Source organism: Ruditapes philippinarum, unplaced genomic scaffold (assembly GCF_026571515.1).
Source record: "Ruditapes philippinarum isolate M1 unplaced genomic scaffold, ASM2657151v2 ctg1113_1_1_1_1, whole genome shotgun sequence".
Lineage (NCBI taxonomy): Eukaryota > Metazoa > Mollusca > Bivalvia > Venerida > Veneridae > Ruditapes > Ruditapes philippinarum.
The window spans coordinates 187,077-212,813 of NW_026852241.1; the positions used below are offsets into that span (position 1 = coordinate 187,077).

Genomic DNA, 25,737 nt, shown 5'->3' on the forward strand with positions numbered 1-25,737 from the left:
TATAGGGCCATATAACCTGTTAAAAATCTTTATAACTAATTATGTTGGAAAAACATTGCATAGAGATAAATCTGACATGCAGCATTGCTAAGTAGACCTCTACAAAGCTATACATGTATACAGAAGTCAGCCACTGAGGTAAAAGATGGCAACACCCTGGGGGTCACTTACTTTACATAGACTTGTATATAAACAATGTCTTAAAACCTTCTTCTCTGAAAGTACTTTGCCCAGAGTTTAGATGTTATGCATGTTACATCATCATCTTGTGGTCCTTTATCATTTATTATGGCCCTGGAGGTTAAATTGGTTCTTAGCCCGGGGGGTCTCTTTGTATACAACAACTTATATTACAATGGCAAGGGCTTAGTTATCGATGTATTGAACTGAAAAGATAAAATTTGTCCCTGTGCCCCTTAAGTACGGTACATTTTCTACATTCACGACACCATTTTAGGGCATGCATTAATAGATCATTAAGTGGTAAGTATTTTATCCGTTACGATATGGGATACATGCATTTCTGACGTCCTTAGAGGAAAGTTCATTTTATCCAATGACATATCACACAATAAGGTATCATCTGTCGAGTTACATCGACATACATGGAATCATAGTTCTAAATGACAATACTCAAACATTCAACATACATGATATACTTTTGATTTGGAAATCTTCTTTCAGAGTGTAATGCTCAGTGTTAGACATCCTTGTGATGACCATTATTTTGCCAGTCTATTGTAAATATGAGTCAGGTCGCAAAGGAAGAAATCTTGATGTATACATCTCCTGCCTACAGTGCAAGTAGGCTTATAAATTTATTTATCTAAGATTGAGCAAAATTGCATGGAAAGTGCGATTTGATTTTACAGTCCTGTTAGATGTATAACGATACAGTTAAACACGAAGGGGGTACATCACAGGATAAATGCAATGGACAATGCAAATGTAAATAAACACTTTATTATAGATAGAGTTATTAATACACACCCGGCATTTTGCCTCAATTTGGACATGATCACAACTGAAATTAAACATTTTATTTCGGCAATGATACGAACCGCCTGCAATAACTGGAACAAGCTCTACACAAAGATTGAAAAAAAGATTTACCTCACAACCGCATTAGACGACTTACTAGTAGTATGAAGAGAAGGGTTGAGGCTATCATCCGCGCAAGTGGCGGTTACATATTTTATTAGAAATTTGGCTACATAATGTCATTTCAGGTTACGTATTCCTCAACAATACCAAAAATATACCACTGTAATTGTTTTTCTAAATACTCCAACACCATACATATAAATATATTTTTGGTAAAAAGAAACAACACATTTGCTTATGCTTCAATAATTTGGTTAAGAACACACTGAACTCATAAATTTACCGGTTTATGATTACTAAATTGGTATCGCTACTTATCACATTACTATTTCTTAACTCAATCAAGTCGACATCTCATTATCAATGAGTGCTTTCAATCACAACCAAATTTAAATTTCCGGGGTGTGCTAAATTTATCATAGGCACTTGGTTTCGGGATAAAAAGCCTTTTGAAGGGTTTGTATAACTTAAATTGGATTGAATATAACGATTTTTTAACGTAGATGTCTCGATTCTAAATTCGACATTTTTCCGATATTACTAAAAAAAATTTTTAGTAATATCGGAAAAATGTCGAATTTAGAATCGAGACATCTGCGTTAAAAAATCGTTACATTCAATCCAATTTAAGTTATACAAACCCTTCAAAAGGCTTTTTATCCCGAAACCAAGTGCCTATGAAATTTATTACCAGGTTCATATAATTATAATCAAATTAATCATTTTTAAATGCCTAGGACAAAATACGAGGGTGCATCAATAATTCGTAAACTAAATCAATAACGTCAAAACTAATGGTCCGTTTAAAATGAAACTTTAAATGCTGTGAAAACAAATTATTTCAAATGGAATCGTACTATGTACACAATGTGACGTCATCACATATGACGTCATAAGCCGTAAATGACATCCTGATATTGTTTAATGCTACAGCTGATTACATAAATCATAAAATTAAAATAAAAACAAAAAGAAATAAATACATCTATTGCAGGATAAATGTGTTTGATTTATACTGGCTCCATCATAAATGTATAAATAAATAAACAATATCATTTTATATACTTCTTTTTTCTGACTGATGCAGGTATTCAGAAACTAGCAAAGTTGATAATTTACTTTACATTTGAAGTACACAAAGTAACAAATGTAGTGCTTGTAGTTTTTAAAATATTACAAAAAAAGTTCTTCTAAAATACATGTTTACAATTACCTTAAAACCTTACTATAATATAACATTCTAACATGCTTCACCTAAACATACAAGTGCAGTCAAGTGCCCTATTAGTAGTTATAAATATTTTTGACAGTATACATGGCCCTGAATGAACAGATTTTTGGTAATATAACTTGAGCTACTAGGCAAGCCTTATATTACAAACCACTGTTTATATACGGTCATATATCCAGTCAGGAATACTTGAGAAAATTGATAATGCAGCAAACTTTTAACTTCATTTTTGAGAAAAAAGTGAAATATCTTCATAAATTGTCAGCAGCCATGTACATAAAACTATTTAAACATAACGATCACGAATGAAAAGCAACATTACAAACTTTCAGTATTATTTGATATATACAGGGTTTAAAAAAATAGTTATACCTATAAAATACCAGCCAATGTCAATAAATAAAATCAAATAAAGTGAAAGCAAAATACTCTGCACAATGTTGCTCAGCATGTTTTTATTTAGTATTTTTTCTATTAAATCTAGCATGTCACGGTGGAAATAGATAGTAATTATTCTTGCACTGTAGTATAATTATACATGGTATATCAATCAAATGCTATGCTCATTTGAAGTCTTGCCATACATGATACTACAACAACACACTCAAAATTGTTATTTATTTCCTAAGCTTAGTAGTTTCAGAATATTTTATTCTGTATACATAAAATATTCATGAGTTCAATTTATAGAGACTTTCACTTTCCACAGTCAACAATAAAATAATTCCTTGCATAAATCTTGATACGTAACCCTTTAATAATGCATAACAATACACCTGTAATTGAAAATATAGTAACAAAATTGCCAATGATGAACTGTTTATTGGACTATTGAAGACAAGCACATGATAAATTGTCTCTTTTTTGTGAACCATTTATATATTTGGATGTAATTTTTTTTGCATATTTGTATGGGTTCAAAAGTAAAGTTATTGAACATTTTCAATAAAACAGTTTTATGCTTACTATATGCTTGCATGATACGATTTTATTCAAGTTTAGTATTGAACTTAAACTCATGTAATATCCTCTATTTATAAAACATCTTTATCTTTTACAAATAGATCCTGAAAAAGTGTTAGGAAACGACAAACAGACCATATTTTATGTACCACTAAAACAATGATGTGGGTATACAATTTGACAACAGCTTGAATATGTACCCTGTGCCTAGCAATTTTACTTGTACATGTAGTCTCAGCAACAGACGCCTGTCTACCTGAAACAGCAAATGGTGGTATATTCAAACATAATGCTTACTCTTCAAAATCTTTATGAATGTTAAAACCTTCATCAACCATAATAGCATCACCATCTTTTATATATCCTATTGATTTTAAAGACTTGATTGCGTAAAATCCTGATTGCTCAGTGATTGCTTAATCTAATATATATCCAGTAAAAAGTTCAGAAACAAACATCCATGACCCATTCGGGTCACATCTTATGTTTTTACCTCTGTACCATCAATAATAATAATTGAGGTTTGAAAATCCTTCTAATACTGTTTAGTCATGTTCTCAATGATAATGTCCCCGTGTGGCCAAATATTTAACTGACATAGTTTCAGGTACATTAAATCAAGCTATGCAGTAAAAACAGTACTAGTGCATAGTAGACTGTGTAACAAGGCCAAATCTAGTTGACAAATCTTTGAGACCAAATCCATGCCTAAGTCGACAAAGTGTTAAAAACAACCTATAATCCAACTTCCGTCAATAATGCATATTCATTCTAGAAGCTTCCCCAGATGGAAAGCTGTGTGATCAAGGTAAAAGTGGCATTATAGAAATAAAATGTCCTTTCTCAGCCAGAAATTTAGATCTCAGTCAAGGCTAAAGCCTGTGATGAATTAAGGGGTTTATGTTTACAAAAAGATTTAAATGGTATTATTTCTTTTTAAAAAAGTTCATAGTATTATCAAATTCAAGGACAATTATTGGTGACTGGCTGTGACTTCTGTGAATTTATCCTTTTCACCAAAAAAGAATTGAATGTAGAAAGGTTACATTTGTGGATAAAATGTTTCTTAAATTGGCAATGTTTTTAGGGATTGACATATCTCTTAAAAGTTAAAAATTAAGATTTATCACATACCCGTGCGCCTTTTGCGACACCGTAAGAATGGTATAACACAACATTAATTGCGTTATACAAACATAGCGTTAAATGACAGTGTTACGCTATATGCGCGTCAATGAAAAATGGCAAAATTTTTATTGTTAACAGCAAAATATGACATTATTCAACTCGTTCTATAAATTTAGTATTTAACTTTCACTAATTCAATATCCTCTATATATGTGTGTAATGTGAGTTTGAATCCCAACAGACTTTATCGATAAAAGTTTTGCTTTAAGGCATTCCATACATAAATCACAAGGATATTCAATTGTAAAGTAAATTGTAAGTTTTTTTTCAATATGCATATTTCTTTTGACAGTATTCAATTCATTTCTTACAGAGATCTTCAGTTTGGGTAGCAATAGATGTTTCTCTCATTAAGTTATTTTCATTCAGTCTGAAATGGGAACATATTTCCATTTTAGAATACATTTATGTTCTATATATTAGAAAAGCAGAATATATTTTTAAAAAAGAACATGATGAAAAAACATAAAATATGTCTAATTATAAAAATACTTTTATTTACACGTATATGACTGAGTACTAATGTAAATGGACTGTTATATTTCAAAATACATTTATCTTATGTTCTATTTTTAGAAAAGCAGAATATATTTTTATAAAAGAGAACAGAATGAGAAAAAAAAAACATAAAAAGTGTCTAATTTTTAAAATACTTCTATTTACACTCATATGACTTAGCGTTAGTGTAAAAGGACTGTTGTACAAAAGATAATCCATAGTTAACTACCTGATTTCAAAGGACTTACATTGCTTTGTTTTCTTCTAACACCCTATGCCGTTTTGGCGTTTGGTGGTCATTTTGATTACCATTACCCCAACAAAATGCTGGAAAATGATTGATAATTTGTTATTACTTGAAAGATAAAAGTGTCTTTATACCAAAAGGAGAAATTTTAATATTCTACCAATAATTTCCTAGCAGAATCAGACTGACACTGATGTAAATGAAGAAAAACATTTAAGTCAAATAAAACTTAAGTTATTGTTATTCAAATATGCAATCACTCTTTGTGACATTTAACATTTTCGAAGTCATTAACAACATTTGTGACTTGATTTGAGATGTTTTACCAATGAAAATGTTAATTAGACTCAAGTTATAGGTATAGTACAGTGCTTACACCAAAAGCATAACTAGCATTTGCGACAACATGGTAGTGTTCACTTAGAGTCAAACTCGGGCACATGGACTTTACTTAATAACATAAAAATATCAAATTTACTATAAACTGTTCTACTGAAGAAAATTTTATTTTACAAAGGTGTATAGACAATTAGCAAATTGTTTCAGCTCATAAAGTGTAGAAGTTGGTCATAAAAATGATTTATACCTTTAAATCGTTTTTGATCTCTATGATTTCAATTCAATGTAAATCAAACTATAAAATCATTTTTTGTCTTTCTTTTATTTATTATTTCCTTTTATTATTTATTATTTATTTATTCTTTAGACTTGCAAACGTTAATTATTGATTGCTATTTGGTTGGTTACAAAATATAAAATGATAACTCGCATCAAACACCCATAGTGTTGTGAAAATTTAAACCTTGTTTCAAAATTTGTTATTTCATGGGGCTGTATAATATCTAATGAACGTGAAGAAATATATGAATATTGAAGGGATCACTTAATAAGTATCATGGGAAAATTTTGGTAGTAAACAAGCTCATTCAAAACAGTACATTCTACGTTACTATATAGACATCACTCTTCCTGGTACTCCCTGCAAAAATTGTTGAGTACCTCTCACCGCCGTTTAAGTCGGCTTTACATAGTATGATCTTACGCTATCTAGTACCATTGCACATCGTCATGCCTCTATGTAGCTTGTTTACCTCGGTAATAGTCAACACATCGACAGCAACAGTAAGTATTTCTACTTTAAATTGGATACAATTAGTGTAAAATTAGTGTAAAATGTCTTACAAATAAGCCCTTGAACACCATCATATTTTTTCTTTATTATTATGACCAGGAAAATTGTATTGTCTAACTATATGACTGACATAATAAGTGTCCGTTGCTTTGAAACAATGTATATTTTATTACAATTTTTCAAGTTACAGTGCTGCTGTTCTGTGTTTAAAAAACAACATTTGTGTATGTATTCATAATTCCTTTTATCATTTATCTTCATAATTCACCAGTTAGAAATAGAAAAAAATTATTAATAAATAATTAAAGTATAACTTTTTAAAAACTGTAAAATAACAAATGACAGGCCCGTGTGTTGAAATATAAGGCCGTTTTAAAAGACATTTATGTTGCTTTGATTGGCTTAAAAGGCGAATTATTTGTGAATTTATTTAATTGAGGTGACATCAACAAATATGTACACGTTTGTCATGTAAGACCGTCTACCAATTTTAGTTCTTAAATCAAAATGCAAAACATTCAATCGTCTATAATTAATAACAATCAATCAATAAAACAATATATAGGATAACAAAAGTTTATCAAGGGTAACAAAGTAAAAAAAGAAAGAAAAAAATAAGGTCCTGGAATTAATTTCATTTTTTACAATTAATTTTCTTAAAACGGTTTATATCAATATTCCCTGAATATAAAATCCCATGTGTTGAATGTTCAGAATCATGACATCATGAAAAATAGATAAATTACCTAATCATACGTTTCGTTTAAAATCACCAAAACAATGTTTTGATTTAACATTTTTCTATTCTTCTAATAAAATTCCGCAATGTCATTATGAATTAGTGTGATAATATGCTGAATTCGTTCATAAATTTTGGAGCTAGCTTTCACCCTAGGAATGATTTGATTCATCATTTTCCATTGTTCTAGAACAACGATTTTCTTTTTTTCATGGAATTGATGATAAATGTTCCTAGTTGTACAATTATTCATCTTTTTTTTTATTTAATATAAGAGTACTTTGGTCAATAAATGGGCTTGTATAAAGTATGTATTGTTTTTAGTCGTGATATAATGTTCATTTAATTAACCATATCACTTAAGACGTCGACATTCACAATGGTCATCGATACAATGTCTGCTACTATGTCTACAGTGATTATGGCAATCATCCAAGCTATTGCACGCTGAAATATATATGTGCATGTATTATTTAAACTATAACATTTACTCATTTCATTTATGTATAGCTTGTTGAAATCCGGCACCATTTGTCACATATTTGTTCTAAAAGTGCCAAGCTGACACGGTTTATGTGGCTCTTGATTATTGCGGCATTTGCATGACAAGGTTCTTCACTTTACTTATTTATCGAAAGTTCAAGATTTTAATATTAAATGCTCATAAAGTCACAGAAATGAATACAAATATCTATGTAAAAGGCAAACCCGTGTTGCTGTGTTTTAATGTTATAACAATGTGATAAAATGTATTCCATACTGAAAACTAAAGCAATAGCCAAAACGCAAAAGATGACCAATGAGTATCGTAAATTAAACACCTGAAAAAAATAATAAAAAACTTCGAGATATAAAAAGTATTCCCTTTTATGGTTTTAATGAGCCTTTAATATTTTTATATAGTTTATGCATAATATAGAGTAATTTATATTAGGATCACCTTTTTGTGATATTCAATGAATAATTGGAGTAGATACTTGGTCTATTTATTGTATCCAAGTTTCCAGGCAGATTAGATTTAAATCCAAAGCCCTTTGCTCGTAAAAAAGGGGCCAACTTTGTATGCTAGAGAACTGTAAAACGCACTGTTACTTTAAAATAGTGCCTAAGAAAACATTGTTTTTCTCATTGTAGGTGCTATGGTCATTTTGATGCAGATGGAAATCTATTATCACATTGCCTAGTGCATTTATCATCATAGTGTTATTACAGGGGACTTGTTAATTTGAATGAGTTTTTATATATTTTTTAGATAATTGGCCTGCTGTTAGGGACCATTGGGATAATGTGATTGCTGTAATTTCTTTCTGTTCTATTTCTCGCTGCTTACATGTTGTTGTTGTTTTTTCTTGTTTTGTTTTGTTTTGTTTTGTTTTGTTTTTTTGTTTTTTGTAACATTTGAGCTTTCCCATTCCATTCTGCCATGAATGTGACGGGACTCATCCTTGCTTTATTTCACTTGGATTTGCACCGTCAAAGCAGCGTTTCTGAGAAACGCTACAATGTTGAAGGCCCTGCCTCGTCAAGCTGTCCCTTTTTGTATTCTTCAGTGTACTGGCCTGTACTTCTAGCAAGAAAGTACACGTGCTACAATTTGGATCGCCTTTGTCTTCTCTTTTTCCTAAATTGCAGTGTTCTTTGGTAGATTTTTTGCCTTTGTAGCCTTTTTGAAGCTGATTTCAGATATCTGCCAGCTCTTGGTGACAGAGTATGACCCGCTATGCTGCTGACATTTTTCTGAACAGAGACCTGCTGTGAATTATTTATCTGCAGTGTTTTTGAGGCAAGACTGCCGGCAAAGTTTCTTGCCAAATTTATCTCTTTACGTAAGGTTGATAACACTACTCTATTGAATCCTTCACATATTTGTGTGGAGAAATTCTTTGTTACGCTTTGGACAGCGTATTCACTCAGACGTATCTCTAGAATAGCCGACAAAAGGTCACGATCATTTTTGTCATTTTCATTTTTTGAGGCTGCATGTATGGCATTGTTGCTATTACAATCAAAATGGCCAGGGCAACTGACTTCGAATCCCTGGTTTCGCATATATGCTCCAGTCCAGCAAAGCTTATTTTGCACTGCTAGTCCAACTATATAGTTATAGCTGGTATGATTTTCAATGGCAACACCATAAGCCATTGTATGATGAAACCATTCTGGTAGCATTGTAACGGCCATCAAAGGACAAGTCCAAATGGTTCGGATGGGGGTCTTGATTTTTCTTGTTATGTTGGATAACAAGTTTCCTTTTCTCCTCCATATCTTCATTGTTGAGCTGTACTGTGTTTAGACTTGCAGTATTCATTAAAATCTGCATATAACTCCTACTAGGGGCTGGTATATCCATTGATGTAAATAACAAGTTTACTTTCTCAATTCCAATAGATGTATCCTTGTGTGCCGAAGCAACTAGCATGTTAATAGCCGCCCCGTAACTTCCAGGGCACTTAGTAAATGTCTCCATTTTCCTTGTAATAAATTTGCAGGATGTACACTGGAATTGTAGCCTAGAGCCAAGTCCAAATTTTTGCTCAGATAGTAATTTGATGTAAAACTGATCACATTTCTGAGTACTGTGATCTTGAAAAATTTGGTTCATCATTGCAATTTGTTTGTTTTTAAATTAATCTCACTCTATTTCCTAGCAGTGTTTCAGAGTTATTGTTTATTTGCAGACATGTCTGTGACCAAAGTACTGGTTTCCTGTAACAATGAACCTGATCTTGGCTTTGATCTACACAAGAAATATTACCAGTTGGTAAAAAAAAAAGTCCCATCAGGAGCACTCTTAGAAGGTAAAAATGTGTGTCCCTTCTTGAAACTTCCAATATTAACGCGTCTTTTTCCCATATTGCTTATCAATATTTTTCAAGAATGATGGTCAGTTTGATAAGAAAAGTTATCTAATGCTTTCTGTTTGAAAAATAACATTGATTTGAAGTGGAGAACTGTATTTTATTCTTCTACAGACCTTATTTTAAGTTAGAGTGTTCTTATCTTATTTAACACTATAACAACAAAGTTGCTAATCTTTTTGTAAATATTGTGGCCCTTTCTTGATATATTAAACAAACAGTGAAGTCTGTAGATGTTTGAAATTTACTTTATTTACCTATATATTTATGAAAAAGTATTAATCAGAAAGTTTTATAAGGATTTTGTTTAAAAAAAAAGGCATACTAATTGCACATTTAATGCCTTTTATTTAACATTTTTAGCCAAAATTTCATGTTTTTTAATGTCGAAATGGATAATTTGTTACCATTTTATAGAATTATGGTGTAATTATTGTATAATTTCATACTATAACATAAACCGGTCACATAAAACTTTGTTTCATAAAAATCCATTGCCTATTTCAAAAGAAATGACATTTTTCATAACATCACTTTTTTATCATTTATTCTATTGCCCGAGCCTGAAATTCTGCAAAATGGTCCACAAACTAGAAATGGTCCTGTATTTATATTTCATGTTAGAGACCTTGGTTTTTTGTATAATATTACTTGCATATCATTAAATTACTAGAAAACAGATAAAATTATTTGATTAAATTAAGCTTTGAATTCATTTAGGTCTCACCCCGGTACGGAATTAGACCCAGCCCGTTGTAGGCTAGAAAATAGTTCTTTGAAATTTTGAAGTGCCCTATTTCAAGTCATTTTTGATGTGACTGGTTACATTTTATAACAGTGTACATTACGTGTCATTTCTGATGACTTTAAAAGTTGTCTTTTTTTGTATTCTGCAGGATCTCATTTCTTGGTGGAAGGATTCGAGAAGTACTACACACCAGCATACATGACTTTTAAAACTTTGATAATTTGACAGTTACTTAATAAATTAAGAAATATTGTGAAATCTAGATGGCTAACATAGGACATTTCGGGCTTCGACTAAATTGTCTAGTGTTGATGTTTAAAGTTATGAAATACAGAATTCTGCTGAGTTTAATAGAAGTCCAGAATAAGGCTTTAAATGTCACATATTTACTATAGAATACAGAAGGACGAAAATTGACAAGACCGTGTCCTATATTATCGTTTTCTTGGTTATTTTTAGTAAAGTAATATATTTTGTTTTTCTTATTATAAAAATAACTTTTATGGAGCTAAAGTGTGTCACAGATACACCATTATACCTATACTGTATTAAATTTCATACAAAAATGGAAGTATAAAAACCATTTCTCTGAAACCGCTGGACATATTTACTTCAAATTTGGTCTTTAGCATCCTTGTGACAGTCACACCTAAATTTGCTCATATGATTTCAATTGGCCCCTTTTAGGGTTTTAGGGGTCAAGAGAGCTAAAAATAGAAAAACCTTTAGACATCCTCTTCTACAGAACCAACCAAACTTTGTCTGTAGCATTCTTAGGTAGTCTTTTATCAAAGTTGCTCATATTAATTTGATTGGCCCCTTTTAGGGGTCTGTAGACCTAAAAATAGAAAATCCTTAAGACATCTTCTTCTACAGAACCAGTTGATGGATGATCACCAAACTTTGTCTGTAGCATGTTTGTAACAACCTATGTTAATCTTTGACCTCGAAGTGTGACCTTGACCTTCGAAGTACGTGACCGTTTGTTGCGCATGACACATCGTCTCATTATTGTGAACAATTGTGGCAAGTATTTACAAAATCCCTTCAATGGTAAGAAAGTTATGGACCGGACACGACACATCGTCTTATTGTAACAAATATTTGTGCCAAGTTATTTTTTCAAATGCCTTTGATAAATGACAAAGTTATGGATCAGACACAAAAGTGTTCGGACAGACGGACGGACGGAGCCTATTTCTATATCCCCCTTTTTGCTTCGAAAAGGCGGGGGACAATAATCAAAAATCACAGCACTTAAAGCTACCTTATGTATACCAGTATAAAATTCCTAGATAACATTGTATACAATCTATGTGTTCAATTTAATAAAGTACATTGTGGATTGAGAACTTTCCGTCCAGCTTTAAAATATTTGAAGCAAGTCGGTTCATAAAAACAAGCGTTCTCAAATAAATAAACAAAAAACAACACTATTAACTCAAAGCAAATGTTTATTTTAATCGCTATATTAATTGTCAAAGAAATATATTTCATTATTTAGAAAAGAAATCATATAAACTGTGATACAGTAAATAATTATATATGTATGAAAACATACATCATAAGCTTCTTATATCAAATATAAAGATAATGATATTTCACAGATCATTAAGTCTTGAAACTTTCAGAATGTCATTAATGAACACTAAGATTGTTATATCGTCTATTATGCTGCAATATTTACATTACAAATACAAATAACTGAATTCTTCTGAAAATTTGTTTAGTGACTTTATATTTTTATAAAAGCTTGGATAACAAGTATCTCATGTGTATAGTCAAGGCCACTTTCTGGAACTTGTGACATATGAGGAGACATTGTTGTGACCATAGTAGGGCTTGAACCCATAATCCCTGGCCCCTGGGTCAAGCGATAGACAATTATATAATGACTAGGCCACCGCTCCCCATAATGTATGCATCTTTAAATAAAAAGCATAATTATAAACATTCTGTAATACTAGTATGTTTCCATTACAACAACTACACGAAAAAGGCCAAGAGATATAACTTTTGATAACAATTAAATTGAATTAATTTAGTAAGGACAATCAAAATGTTTAGTACTATAATAAAATGACAGCTACCAATATTATCGCAGGATAAAATGATAGTTCAAAGAGTGACTAAGACAATAAAGTTTAAAATTAAGATATGACAATTTTAAATTGTAAAACAACGTTTTGGACAATAACATTGCCATAAACATTAAAAAGTGTCAGTTCTCCAGGAACACAATGTTTGGTAAGAATGATTCAATGTTCTTTTTACTCTTTCATTCAGAGCTGTAGCACAACAATATAATTTAATATTTGCTTTAAGCAATGTATGTAATGCACTGATGACCAGCCTTGTTACGCAAAACCGGTTTAATTAACAGATTACAGTGCATGTGTTATAAAATTACTTCAAGGTGAATTGCTATAGCTTAAGTACATATGGATCTAGATATATATTATTTAATTTACATACAATGTATATAAATCTTATATTATTTACATTGTGAGTAGAAAAATATCAAATATCTAACTAACTGTTACATAAGATATAGAAATGCGTAAATTTTCAGGAACTCTTATCGTAACATAATATTAAAATAAGCAAGAAAAATCAGAATTACATGCCAATACTGTATTTGAATGAACACAAATGTAAATAACTAATAGTTAATGCAAAAATGTCTGAAATTCTGTACCGGCCCGAAAATATAAGGAAAATAATCAGGGTCTGTTAAAATTTAAAAAAAATTTTTAAAAAAATGGTGATTTTAACCCAAAATTGCACACAATCAAAACAAAAAATTTATAATTATAATGCGACGACATGCTCAGCTGTAAAGGGCAATGACTATCAATATCCAATTTTTATAAATACTCAAGTTAAAAAAGGACATAACGCGTTAATATATTGCTTTCAGGAAAAAATATTGGTCAAGATCACATTTGAAATACTCAACAAGAAGGTTTTGTCCTAAATGTCCTTTTTGTATGAAAGTATGAATCTAATCCTTATTAAAGTTTACAGTCATCAATCATAACAAACATCAGCAACATAGTTAATTTTGAGAAAATATACTGGTATTTGTAAGTCGTACCAATTAATATCAGACTGCATAGAGTTGAAGCCAAGATTATTGTATACCAGAAATTCTGTGAACATTTAACAAAAGACAAAACACAATATAGCCCCTAGCTATTAATTTAGCAGATGGGGTGGACTGAAAAAAAAGAAAAATATCAGCTGCTTGTTTTCTTCAAACAGAAATGGATCCGCATATATATTGATTTTCAAGTTTGATAATAACGGTGCATGAAGTGTAGGATACACCTTCTGACTTAATTGAATTGTTGTACAATTAACAACAATTAAATAGCAAATGCTAAATATATTCACTTCAAGCCAATTTTAGGTAATATTCAATTATGTTATAGCACAGATATGCTCAACAGTACGCCAACAAAAGAGACAGTCTTCATATTAGTAGAGAATTCATTTTCGACAGAAATCAAATACTGGGTCAATCTTTATTTAAATATATAACGAAAATTCAAAGAAAGCCAGTCTTTGGGTATATTAATAATATCTGTCATATTTTGCGGTTCGGATAGGAATATCCGTCCCGAGGTGACCCGCCCATTGGGCGGTAACGAGGCTTGCCGAGTTAACGCCCATGGGCGGGTCACCTCGGGACGGATATTCCGATCCGAACCGCAAACATATGTCAGATATTTTTTCTTGCATGTTCTACCATATTCCATTATATTCTAAATTCTTTATCTTTATTTTCATTGAAAATATTTATCATTACAACCGTAACTACTTTCATTCAACAGCGTATGAATTACAAAATCATTCATAACGGTAAAATGACGTCATCTTTATCGTGCCATTGTACAGCACGCGACTCATCTGGAATCCCCCATGCAAGATGAAATTTCCGGCATGGGTAAAACTAACGGAAACGCCAGTCTGATATGCAAGAAAATAGAAATAGACATGTAAATTTCCTAGCCAATCTTCATTATAACATGTATAAAGATAAGACATTGAAATAGTAAGCTTTATTGACCTCAGGCCCATGGTAAAAATTGTTTTATGGCACCAGGCCCATGTAAAAACAAAAATGTTTTATGGCCTTAGGCCCATACAAAAACAATATACATAACAAATCATTCATTTGGAAGCCAGTAATATGAGCTGACACTTCAACATGACATCAAAAACAAACCTTCATTACCACTCATTCTGTTCTCTTAACATACACATCATGTGCAGCAATACTTAACATATCTTATAATAGTTGAGATTTCTGTGTCATATTTCTATGACAACAATGTTTGTAAAACTATGGTTACTTTATAACTTCTTATACGAGGGTTGTCCAAAAAATTCGTGCACTGCAGTTATTGTCGTGTGAGTTATTGATAGAAAAACATTAATTATATATCACTTGAAGGGGAGATATATCTTAAATAAGAAAACAAAAGAAAAAAAACATGTAACCGGCCTGTCCTGAAAACGAATCGTCATACAGTTACCTTGGTAACGTAATACCGGCGCACGACAAAAAATCGGGTTAGTTCATTACTTTGATGCATCACGGTATTCTTTAAACACTACATATTAACGTTAAAATTCAGGGAAAAGTGTGTGAACGTATTCCTAAACGTCACTAGAAAATATGGGTCATTTGCCCTATTGTAACAGTCGTAAACAAACATTTGTTGCGGTCGTCAATACTGTAATACGTGAAAATGCCAGTCGATAACGTCTGGAAAATACGGACGAATCATTACATTTGGTGAAAAATATTGGTAAATCACCAACAGATACCTACAAAGAGCTTAAAAGGGCAAGCGGGACAAGTTCAGTGTCACGAAGGCTGGTTTTAAATAGCACAAACGCTCTGTGGAAGAGAAAGCGAGTCGGTAGAAACGATGACAACCAGTCAGACAGACGTCCGTCCGTAATGCCGGCGCAGTGACGAGGGTTGTCCCAATATATTCCTGCACTGGTAGAATATGCTACATGTACGTTGCATATAAAACAATAAAAACTACACAATACTTTTCATCAATCATCCTCTTATTGACAGTAAAACAAATTATAACATAAAAAGCAAATACCACTTTATATTTCAGGCAAAAAACAATACATTTACGGTAATGAACTAACCCAATTTTGTCTTGCCGCCGGTATTACGTTCTAAGGTAACTCAATGACCATTCTTTTACACGACACGCCGGTTACTCGGCTTTTTCTTTTGTTTTCTTATTTGAGACAGATTTCTCTTTCAAGTGATATATAATTCATTTGTTTTTATTAATAACTCTCACGACAATAACTGCAGTGCACGAATTTTTTGGACAACCCTCGTATAATAAAGTTACACTATGTCAATATGTAAAATATATCAATACATGTTTATAATTTGTTTATAGTAGACTAAAATAACAAAACCAGTGTATATCAACATCAAAAAATTTATCAAATAAAGATACATAAAAAATGTTCAAATATTGTTTATTGGAACAAAATGACCTAACTTCATTTGAAATGGCATCATGCCCACTCAAGGGTATAGAAAGAGTGCCATAATTCCTTTCAATTTTATAATTTACTTCAAATGAACAATAGATAAGTCATGAGGCACAAAAAAATTCTGTAAATAACCATCAGACTTCATCTGTTACCTTTTAACTTATAAAGAGAGTGGGACAGTCTTTTTACATTTTAGGCAGATTTATATTTTATATTTTATCTAAAACATTTTACAATATAAACTGTTGGTCAATCACCATTATAACAGTAATTCTCTTGAAATATGCAGTCAATGCAGCTCAAGTTGACAATGAGAAAAAAGAGCATAAATGTCACTAAAAGCTTTTTTAGAACAAAACTACACAATAATAATTTGGTCAATCAACCAACACCATTTTAAAAGGTATGTTAAAGTGATGTAGAGGTTGTATGTACAATTATTATCTCCCCTGTCCTTCAGTTATACGTACACTCATCCCAAATTTCTCTATTTTGACATCCCAAGATGCAACACTTTTCTAAAAACTTTGTTTCCACCCCAGTGACCCCTGTAAAGAAATAACTAGAAATAAGACATTTTTAAATATATACATATACATACTTTGTTTCATGCATATTTTAAAGAACATACATCAACAACCTTTACTAAATGATATCTTCTATCACTAAGATAAGGATGTGAAACAAGATGCCCATGAGGAATATAAGGATTGCTCACCTAACAAAAATGCTATAAAAGATCACAATATTCCTCAATGCAGAGTTAAGTAATAAGTAATAAATAGAGGATATTAAATGAGTGTAAGTTCAATACTGAATTAATTGCACGAGTTGAATAAAATTATATTATGCGAGCCTCTGCGTGTGCAATAAATTCAGTAATGAACTTACACGAATTTAATATTCTATTTATCACATACCCAAAATAAAGACCGTATAAAGTGAAATTAGACTAATTTTTAATTGACGCGCCTACAGTATAACGCTAACATTTAGCGAGTCTTTACACTATGTCTGTAAAACGCTAATGATGTCACGTCAAAATATGTGCAATACCATATTTACGGAGTTCCAAATCAGCACGGGTGTGTGATAAAGTCATATTTGAACAAATACTTGACTACTTCCATACTGGATGGTAAAGGTAGGCAAAAGTAAGTTAATGGAGATTATTCTAGAAATATAGACATCACACTAGAGCTATGAACACAGATGCCCCCACATTCCACTGTTTTGCCAATTTTCTCTGCCTGTCAGTCAACAGACTTATCCATATACTGTGCGAGAGCAGGACAGCAAAACACCGGGATGATGGACTAGGTCAAAACAATATTTCCCCTTTAGTACTGGGGGCATAGAAAGTACTTACTTGACTAAAAGATTCCAGTAGATTTCAGGGAACACATTTTTCTTAAAGAAGTACATAGATCTCCTTTCCTTCGCCTGATTGACAGGAAATGTTTCCAGCGGCATACAGCTGAAGTCAAACTCTGCCATCACACATTTATTGTAGCTTGTCACTAGAGGGCAGGCTGTGTAGCCATCATACTATAGAAAATATCACATAAATTAAAGGTAGGTAATCCAGATTATTCCTAGTCAAAGGGAGATAATTATTGATGAATCTTATACTCAATTCAAGTTGTAATGACAGAATAGTCAAAGAGAGAATGAGTAGCAAAATCAAAGCATTATGACAGGAAAGATTTTCAATGTCAGACCATCATGACAAAATGAAGCTTTAAACTAAGAAAATAGTAACACAATGGATATTTAGTACAATGGTGAAAGACTTTCAATCTCTAATTACAAAAATAATTCATATAAGACTGAGCAGTCCTGTAGCCTCAACAAATCTATGTAACTGAACTTTATTTTATTCAATTCACACATTTCATTTAACTTACATTTCAACATAAAACGGAAGTATCTGCTTTGAACCAGTTCTAAACACTGGGGGACCTTTGAGCAACTAGCAGTCAATATATTGAAGTCAAAAGTCTGATTCTCGCATGCAAGAAATTCATAAAGGCTGATGTGAGTACAAAGTTACCTAGGAGTGTGCATAAAATATGGCACAGAATGCATGGATCTGCCTTAAAATGTGTGTGTATTTGAGTTTATTTATAATCGTGACTAGTTGCCCATATGGGTAAGTCGTCCTGAAGAGCATTAGTCATTTTAGATTTTTGGAGGATAATGCAAGATACAGATACAGACAGATGCCTCAATTCCAGAAGCTTCTCCTGGTCCTTTAAAATGCCAAGTGTTTAAGCACTAATACATAGGATCTCGATTTAAAGTCTCATCCGAAAGACTAATTAGTAATTTCATTTGGCCAGCCAAGGATTCAAACCCACAATGTCCAGACTACAAGTTTCGCGCTGTGACCGATTGAGCTATGCGGGCAGGTTGTTCTGCCAAATCAATATATACCGGTAATTTAAGGAATGCTAAAAAAACATGCATATTCACTATAATTTACAAACAAATCTCATTATGACCATGTTTTAAAACACAACTTTTTTTAACAATCTATAAATAAAGAATTTACATTCAAAACCATCTTTCACACAGAAATAGATCTTTCAAACAAAGGGAGGTAATCAGATTACCTGTCCATTAGGAGATGCTCCTGCCATCACTGACTGTAAACTGTTAAACAGTATTTTATTCTGGGCACCTGAATAATTGAAAAGTTAATAACAATTTCATTTTAATAATATAAAACTATATAATAAGTCACTGTCTCATGATTTACACACCATGTGAACATATTATGGTAACTATGAATATTAAAATATCTCAAAGCAGCATAATTTTTAGAACATCATTTTCTAAGTGTTTATTAACCCATATATGAAATAATATGTAAGATAACATTAATCATGAAAATTGGAAAAATAATTTATGAAAATAAATTTCAGTAAATCTCACATTTTTGACAAAAAAGTGTCTGCTAATTTATAATTAGTATCATAAATGTTGTATAGTACTCTAGTGGACACTTCTAAAACAATGAGAGAACTTTTTCTTTTATAATAATGTAGCATATTCCTGTGAGTACTGTATAATATCAAATTAATATACAAACATTATCAGAAACCCAAAATTTGAGCATATGCTAAATAAAACATAGCTTTCAATAAGACAGCACAATCAACTCTTCTCAGTGCTTGACTGTCAGAAAAAGACGTAAATCTGTAAAAAGATCAGAATTATGCACCCATCTTGTGATAAACACAGAGAACAAGTGTGTGAAGTTTCAACCAATCATCTTCAGCTCTTTTGGAGAAACCAACTTACACGCAAAAACCAATGACTGATGCCAACCCCGACGCCTGGGTGAGTACGACTGTTTTCCCTATTCTTCAAATAGTCAAACTAAAACAGTTTTCTAGATACACATACAATAATTATAATGATAAGTAAATAAGAACATACCAACTGCTGCAGCAGTTTTTGCTGTAGGAATGTTTGTACAATCACCAAGACCAAACACGTTCTTATAATTACTATGCTGCATGTTTAGTTGGTTTACATCCAGAAATCCTGCACTGTCTACAAACTTGGATGGAGCATTCTTAAGCTGATCAGGGGCTGACATAGGTGGTGCAACATGCAGGAAGTCATACTGTAATGTATAAATGTGTAAGGGTTTAGGAAAAAAGTTAATGTTTAGGAATGTAACAGGTATTCATTTTTTTAATATAATGAAACATAAAACAAGACAAGAAGTCTTGAACCTTAGCTATCTGTATAAAATTTATAACAATTATTGTATACACACATAGTTTATCACTTAAATTATAGCTAACATAAACAGTTTATTAGTTACTCTCCTGTGAACATCAACAATTAATTTATCACTAACACTCTAACTTACATAACAGTTTATCACATACACTAGCCAACATAGACAGATTATCATTTACACTCTAGCTAACACAGTTAGCTAATCACTTATATTCTAACTAACATAAACAAATTATCACTTACACTCTAGCTAACAGTTTATCACTTACACTCTAGCTAACATAGATGGTTTATCACTTACACTCTAGCTAACATAAACAGTTTACCACTTACACTCCAGCTAGCATAACATTTTATCACTTACACTCTAGCCAACATAGACAGTTTACCACTTACACTCTAGCTAACATAACAGTTTATCACTTACACTCTAGCTAACATAACAGTTTATCCTTTACACTCTAGCTAACATAAGCAGTTTATAATTTACCCTCCAGCAAACATAAACAGTTTATCATTTACACTCTAGCTAACATAGACAGTTTATCACTTACACTCTAACTAACATAAGAGTTTATTATTAACACTCTAGCTAACATAACAGTTTATCACTTACACTCTAGCTAACATAAAAAGTTTATTACTTACACTCTAGCTAACATAACAGTTTATCACTTACACTCTAGCTAACAAAACAGTTAATCATTTACACTCTAGCTAACATAAACAGTTTATCACTTACATTCCAGCTAACATAAACAGTTTATCACTTACACTCTACCTAACATAAACAGTTTATCACTTACATTCCAGCTAGCATAAACAATGTATCTCTTACACTCTAGCTAACATAAACAGTTTATCACTTACTCTCTAGCTAACATAAACAGTTTATCACCTACACTCAAGCTAACATAACAATTAATCATTTACACTGCAGCTAACATAAACATTTTATCACTTACTCTCTAGCTAACATAAACAGTTTATCACTTACACTCTAGCTAACATAACAGTTAATCATTTACACTCTAGCTAACATAAACAATTTATCACTTATACTCTAGCTAACATAGTCAGCTTAACACTTACATTTTAGCTAACATAAACAGTTTATCAATTACATTCTAGCTAACATAGAATATAGATATTTTATTAACTTACTTTATGTGTTTGCTCTTCACCAGTCTCACTGTCCAGATATTCAATAGTCACTGTCTTTTTTCTGTGATCTACAGCTTTTAGACTTGTTCTAAAGTTTACATGTATATTCCTACAATGAAAATAATACAAAAATAAAACATGTTACTACCTAAAATCCTTAAACTGCACATTTACCATCAGACAACCTGCAAAGATAGCATGGATTTAACCATGTTGCTTTTAAAGTTTGCTTAAAAAAAAGCAACATGCAAATACTTTTGAAATAAATCCTTAAACAATGTACTCTAGTCTATTGCTACTGCATATGAATCAAGTAATTTATATTAAGTCAACAGCATGAAAATTGCATCATCACTAATGTCATGGTTATGGCATATTTCAATATGGCAGTGTTAACATTTTTCAAAATTGACCTATTCCAGTTAAACACCTAAACAACAAAGTCTTCTGGCAAAATATTTTAAAGCTATGCATGTTTTAATGATAAAGAAAATCATTTTACTCATAGTTTTCATTATTTCTGCAAATCAGTCCTGACAGTCCGTTAAAAGTGTGTGTGCCTGAAACATTGTTTGTAGGAAAAGATTAAAACCCTAAACATTAAAAAATGGGGGTGTAACACCATTTACCATGAGATTAATAATAATGAGGTTTTAAAAATGGCCAACACATGGCCTATGTCTAGCTATAAAATCAGCTTTTGATTAAATATGTTGTTGTTTCCTTGTGTCGTGTATCAGAAACTAAGTCAGGTTATAATTATATGTATTATCAGTGTAATGTTTCCATTAAAGATTTAAAGCATTACTCCCACAAACAATGAGGTGAACAGTGTAAATCATATTTTTCACTGATTAAAAGTTTAAAACATATTTATTATACAACAAATGTTTATGTTATCATGGAATGACAATAACAGTATAAGATGGTAGTATGATCTATAGGAATATAAAATATCTCTCACTTTCTCTTCACTATCTCTCTCAATGTGGCAGCATACTTATCCACACCAAACATTTTACCAAGTGATGTAAAATAGTTGATTTCTGCCTTGTCTCTAACGCCATGCTGTAATTATAAATCACTGACAATTAAAGAAATATGAATATGCAAGTTATTTCAGATAAAAAAAGAATTATACAACTGAATAACCCATGTTCAACACCCATTAATTCATTTTTAAACTCACCTGAACTCACCCAGTATATAATTAACTGATTAATTTTATTATATCTCATATGAACTTTTTACTATATAGCCTTATTAATATGACGTCACATTGTGTTACATGTACTTTGATCTATCACCCTGGAAATAAATATTATCTGGTCAATATCTATTTTGCAATATTCCCCAGGGGCTAGTAATCTATACATACTTAAGACAAGAGGGCCATGATGGCCCTGAAGTCGCTCACCTGTATATAGGCCTCCGCCCCCACCCCCGGGACAATTTTAACCCAATGACTTTTCTTTGAACAAACTTGGTAGACACCAATAAGAAATATTTCATGCTAAACATCTAAGCTCTAGCTCATTGAATTTTTCAAAGAAGAATTTTAAGTTTTTACTGTACACATATAGTAAAAAACAATGACACCCCTGGGGCAGGGCCAGTTTTGACCCCAGGGCTTTTATTTGAACAAACTTACAGACATTCACTAGAAGATGTTTCATGCTTAATATCTAAACTCTAGCTATTTGGGTTTCTTCAAAGATTTTTTAAGTTTTTGCTATACATATATAAAGAAAATCAATGACCCCCGGGGCGGGGCCAATTTTGACCCCATCCAGGGCTTTTATTTGAACAAACTTGGTAGACACCCATTAGAACATGTTTCATGCTAAATATCTTAGTCCTAGCTCTTTGGGTTCTTTAAAAGAAGATTTTTTATGTTTTTACTATATGCATGTAGGGAAAATCAATGACCCCCCGGGGCGGCGCCAATTTTGACCCCAGGGCTTTTATTTGAACAAACTTGGTAGACACTCATTAGAAGATGTTTCATGCTAAATATCTAAGCTCTAGCTCTTAGGGTTTTTTAAAAGAAGATATTTAAAGTTTTTTCTTTCGGTTGCCATGGCAACCAGAGTTCTGCATGGAATTAAATTCTTTGAACAGTTTTAAAGGTGACCACCAAAGGAACATTCTTGTGAAGTTTGGATGAAATTGGCTTAGTGGTTTATGAGGAGATGTCATTTAAAGTAAAAGTTTACGGACGGACGGACGGATGGAGGACGGACGGACGCCGGACAAAAAGCGATCACAAAAGCTCACCCTGTCACTTTGTGACAGGTGAGCTAAAAACTTAATATTCTAGTTCTCTCCCCTGGCCACTCTGCTCACAATCTTTTTTTACTATTTTACTGTATTAAATGTTATATTATATTAAAATGTTGGTTCGGTAAAATAATAAACAAGAGGGCCATGATGGCCCAAAGTCGCTCACCTGTATATAGGCCCCTGGAGCGGGGCCAGTTTTAACCTCCAGGGCTTTTATTTGAACAAACTTGGTTGTATATGTATGTATGTATGTATATATATATATATATATATATATATATATATATATATATATATATATATATATATATATATATATATATATATATATATATATATATATATATATATATATATATATATATATACATACATATATCATATATATATATATATATATACATAATATGTATATATATATGTATATATATATATATATATATCTATATATATATATATATATATACACATTATATATATATATATATATATATATATATATATATATATATATATATAAATATTAAATATATATGTGTATATATATAATATGTATATATCTAAAAAAAAAAAAGTCAAGCTAATGAATGACCCCCGGGGCGGGGCCAATTTTGACCCCAGGGCTTTTATTTGAACAAACTTGGTAGACACCTATGAGAACATATTTCATGCTAAATATCTTAGCTCTAGCTCTTTGAGTTCTTTAAAAGAAGATTTTTTAAGTTTTTACTATATGCACATAGGGAAAATCAATGACCCCCGGGGGCGGGGCCAATTTTGACCCTAGGGCTTTTATTTGAACAAACTTTGTAGACACTCAATAGAAGATGTTTCATGCTAAATATCTTAGCTCTAGCTCTTTGGGTTCTTTAAAAGAAGATTTTTTAAGTTTTAACTATATGCATATAGGGAAAATCAAAGACACCCTGGGGCGGGCCAATTTTGACCCTAGGGCTTTTATTTGAACAAACTTGGTAGAAACTCACTAGAAGATGTTTCATGCTTTATATCTAAACACTAGCTATCTGGGTTTTTTCAAAGAATATTTTTAAGTTTTTGCTATACACTGTCATATAAGGAAAATCAATGACCCCCGGGGCGGGGCCAATTTTGACCCCAGGGCTTTGATTTGAACAAACTTTGTAGACACTCACTAGAAGATGTTTCATGCTTAATAGCTAAACTCCAGCTATTTGGGTTTTTTTAAAGAAGATTTTTTTAAGTTTTTGCTATACACATATAAGGAAAATCAATGACCCCCGGGGCGGAGCCAATTTTGACCCCAGGGCTTTTATTTGAACAAACTTGGTAGACACCTATTAGAACATGTTTCATGCTAAATATCTTAGCTCTAGCTCTTTGAGTTCTTTAAAAGAAGATTTTTTTAAGTTTTTACTATATGCATATAGGGAAAATCAATGACCCCCTGGGGCGGGGCCAATTTTGACCCTAGGGCTTTGATTTGAACAAACTTGGTAGGCACTCATTAGAAGATGTTTCATGCCAAATATCTAAGCTCTAGCTCTTACGGTTTTTTAGAAGAAGATTTTTTAAGTTTTTCTTATTGGTTGCCATGGCAACCAGAGTTTTTAATGGAATTTAAATTTTTGAACAACTTTGAAAGGGGTCCACCTAAGGATCATTTCTGTAAAGTTTGGTTGCAATTGGCCATGTAGTTTAGGAGGAGATGTTGTTTGAAAAGTTTGACGCCATTTTTTGAAGGACGCACGACGCACGACGCACGCAGAGTGATGACAAAAGCTCACCTTTGAGCACTTCGTGCTCAGGTGAGCTAAAAACAACCATGCACAACCAATTTACACAAAATTACACATCTTTTACTGAACAGAATATATTAAAATTGTGCACAGATTTGAAACTACAAGAACATTATAATTTGTTATTAATTGATCCAATGAAACCCCGATGAGATACGCGGTTTGTAAATATAGGGTTAACGCACGTTTTTCCGTGTTATAATATTAATTAGTTACAAATAAATATAAAAAAAGTATTTCCTATCCTATACCACGCGCCCAAGTTAGCTATATTTATAATTCCCTATTGACTTATAGCTGGTATATGAGGTCAGGTATTATGCACTCTTGATGCGGCATGCCGAAATGTTCAATGTCAATTGAAATGAATTTTTTCATTGGCTGAAACCAACATGTGATCAATACACATTAAGGTGTGACCTGATTTCATTTTCATTAAAATCATGCCTTTAATCGGACATATAACAATTCTAAATACAAATAATTTTATTAAACAATCCCAAA

General features: G+C 31.8%; 1 protein-coding gene across 1 annotated transcript in view; it reads right to left on the reverse strand.

Moving 5' to 3' along the window:
* Positions 1-16,477: 16,477 nt before the first annotated feature.
* Positions 16,478-25,737, reverse strand: part of LOC132753824 (sulfide:quinone oxidoreductase, mitochondrial-like) — a 31,584-nt gene continuing 22,324 nt past the window's right edge. Inside the window, exons 2-7 of the mRNA XM_060744363.1 lie at positions 22,137-22,240; positions 21,173-21,281; positions 19,697-19,886; positions 18,868-18,935; positions 17,622-17,800; positions 16,478-16,800 (exon numbers count right to left, since the gene is read on the reverse strand). Coding sequence (XP_060600346.1) covers positions 16,740-16,800; positions 17,622-17,800; positions 18,868-18,935; positions 19,697-19,886; positions 21,173-21,281; positions 22,137-22,240 — 711 coding nt within the window. The 3' untranslated portion in view covers positions 16,478-16,739. The remainder of the gene's footprint in view (positions 16,801-17,621; positions 17,801-18,867; positions 18,936-19,696; positions 19,887-21,172; positions 21,282-22,136; positions 22,241-25,737) is intronic.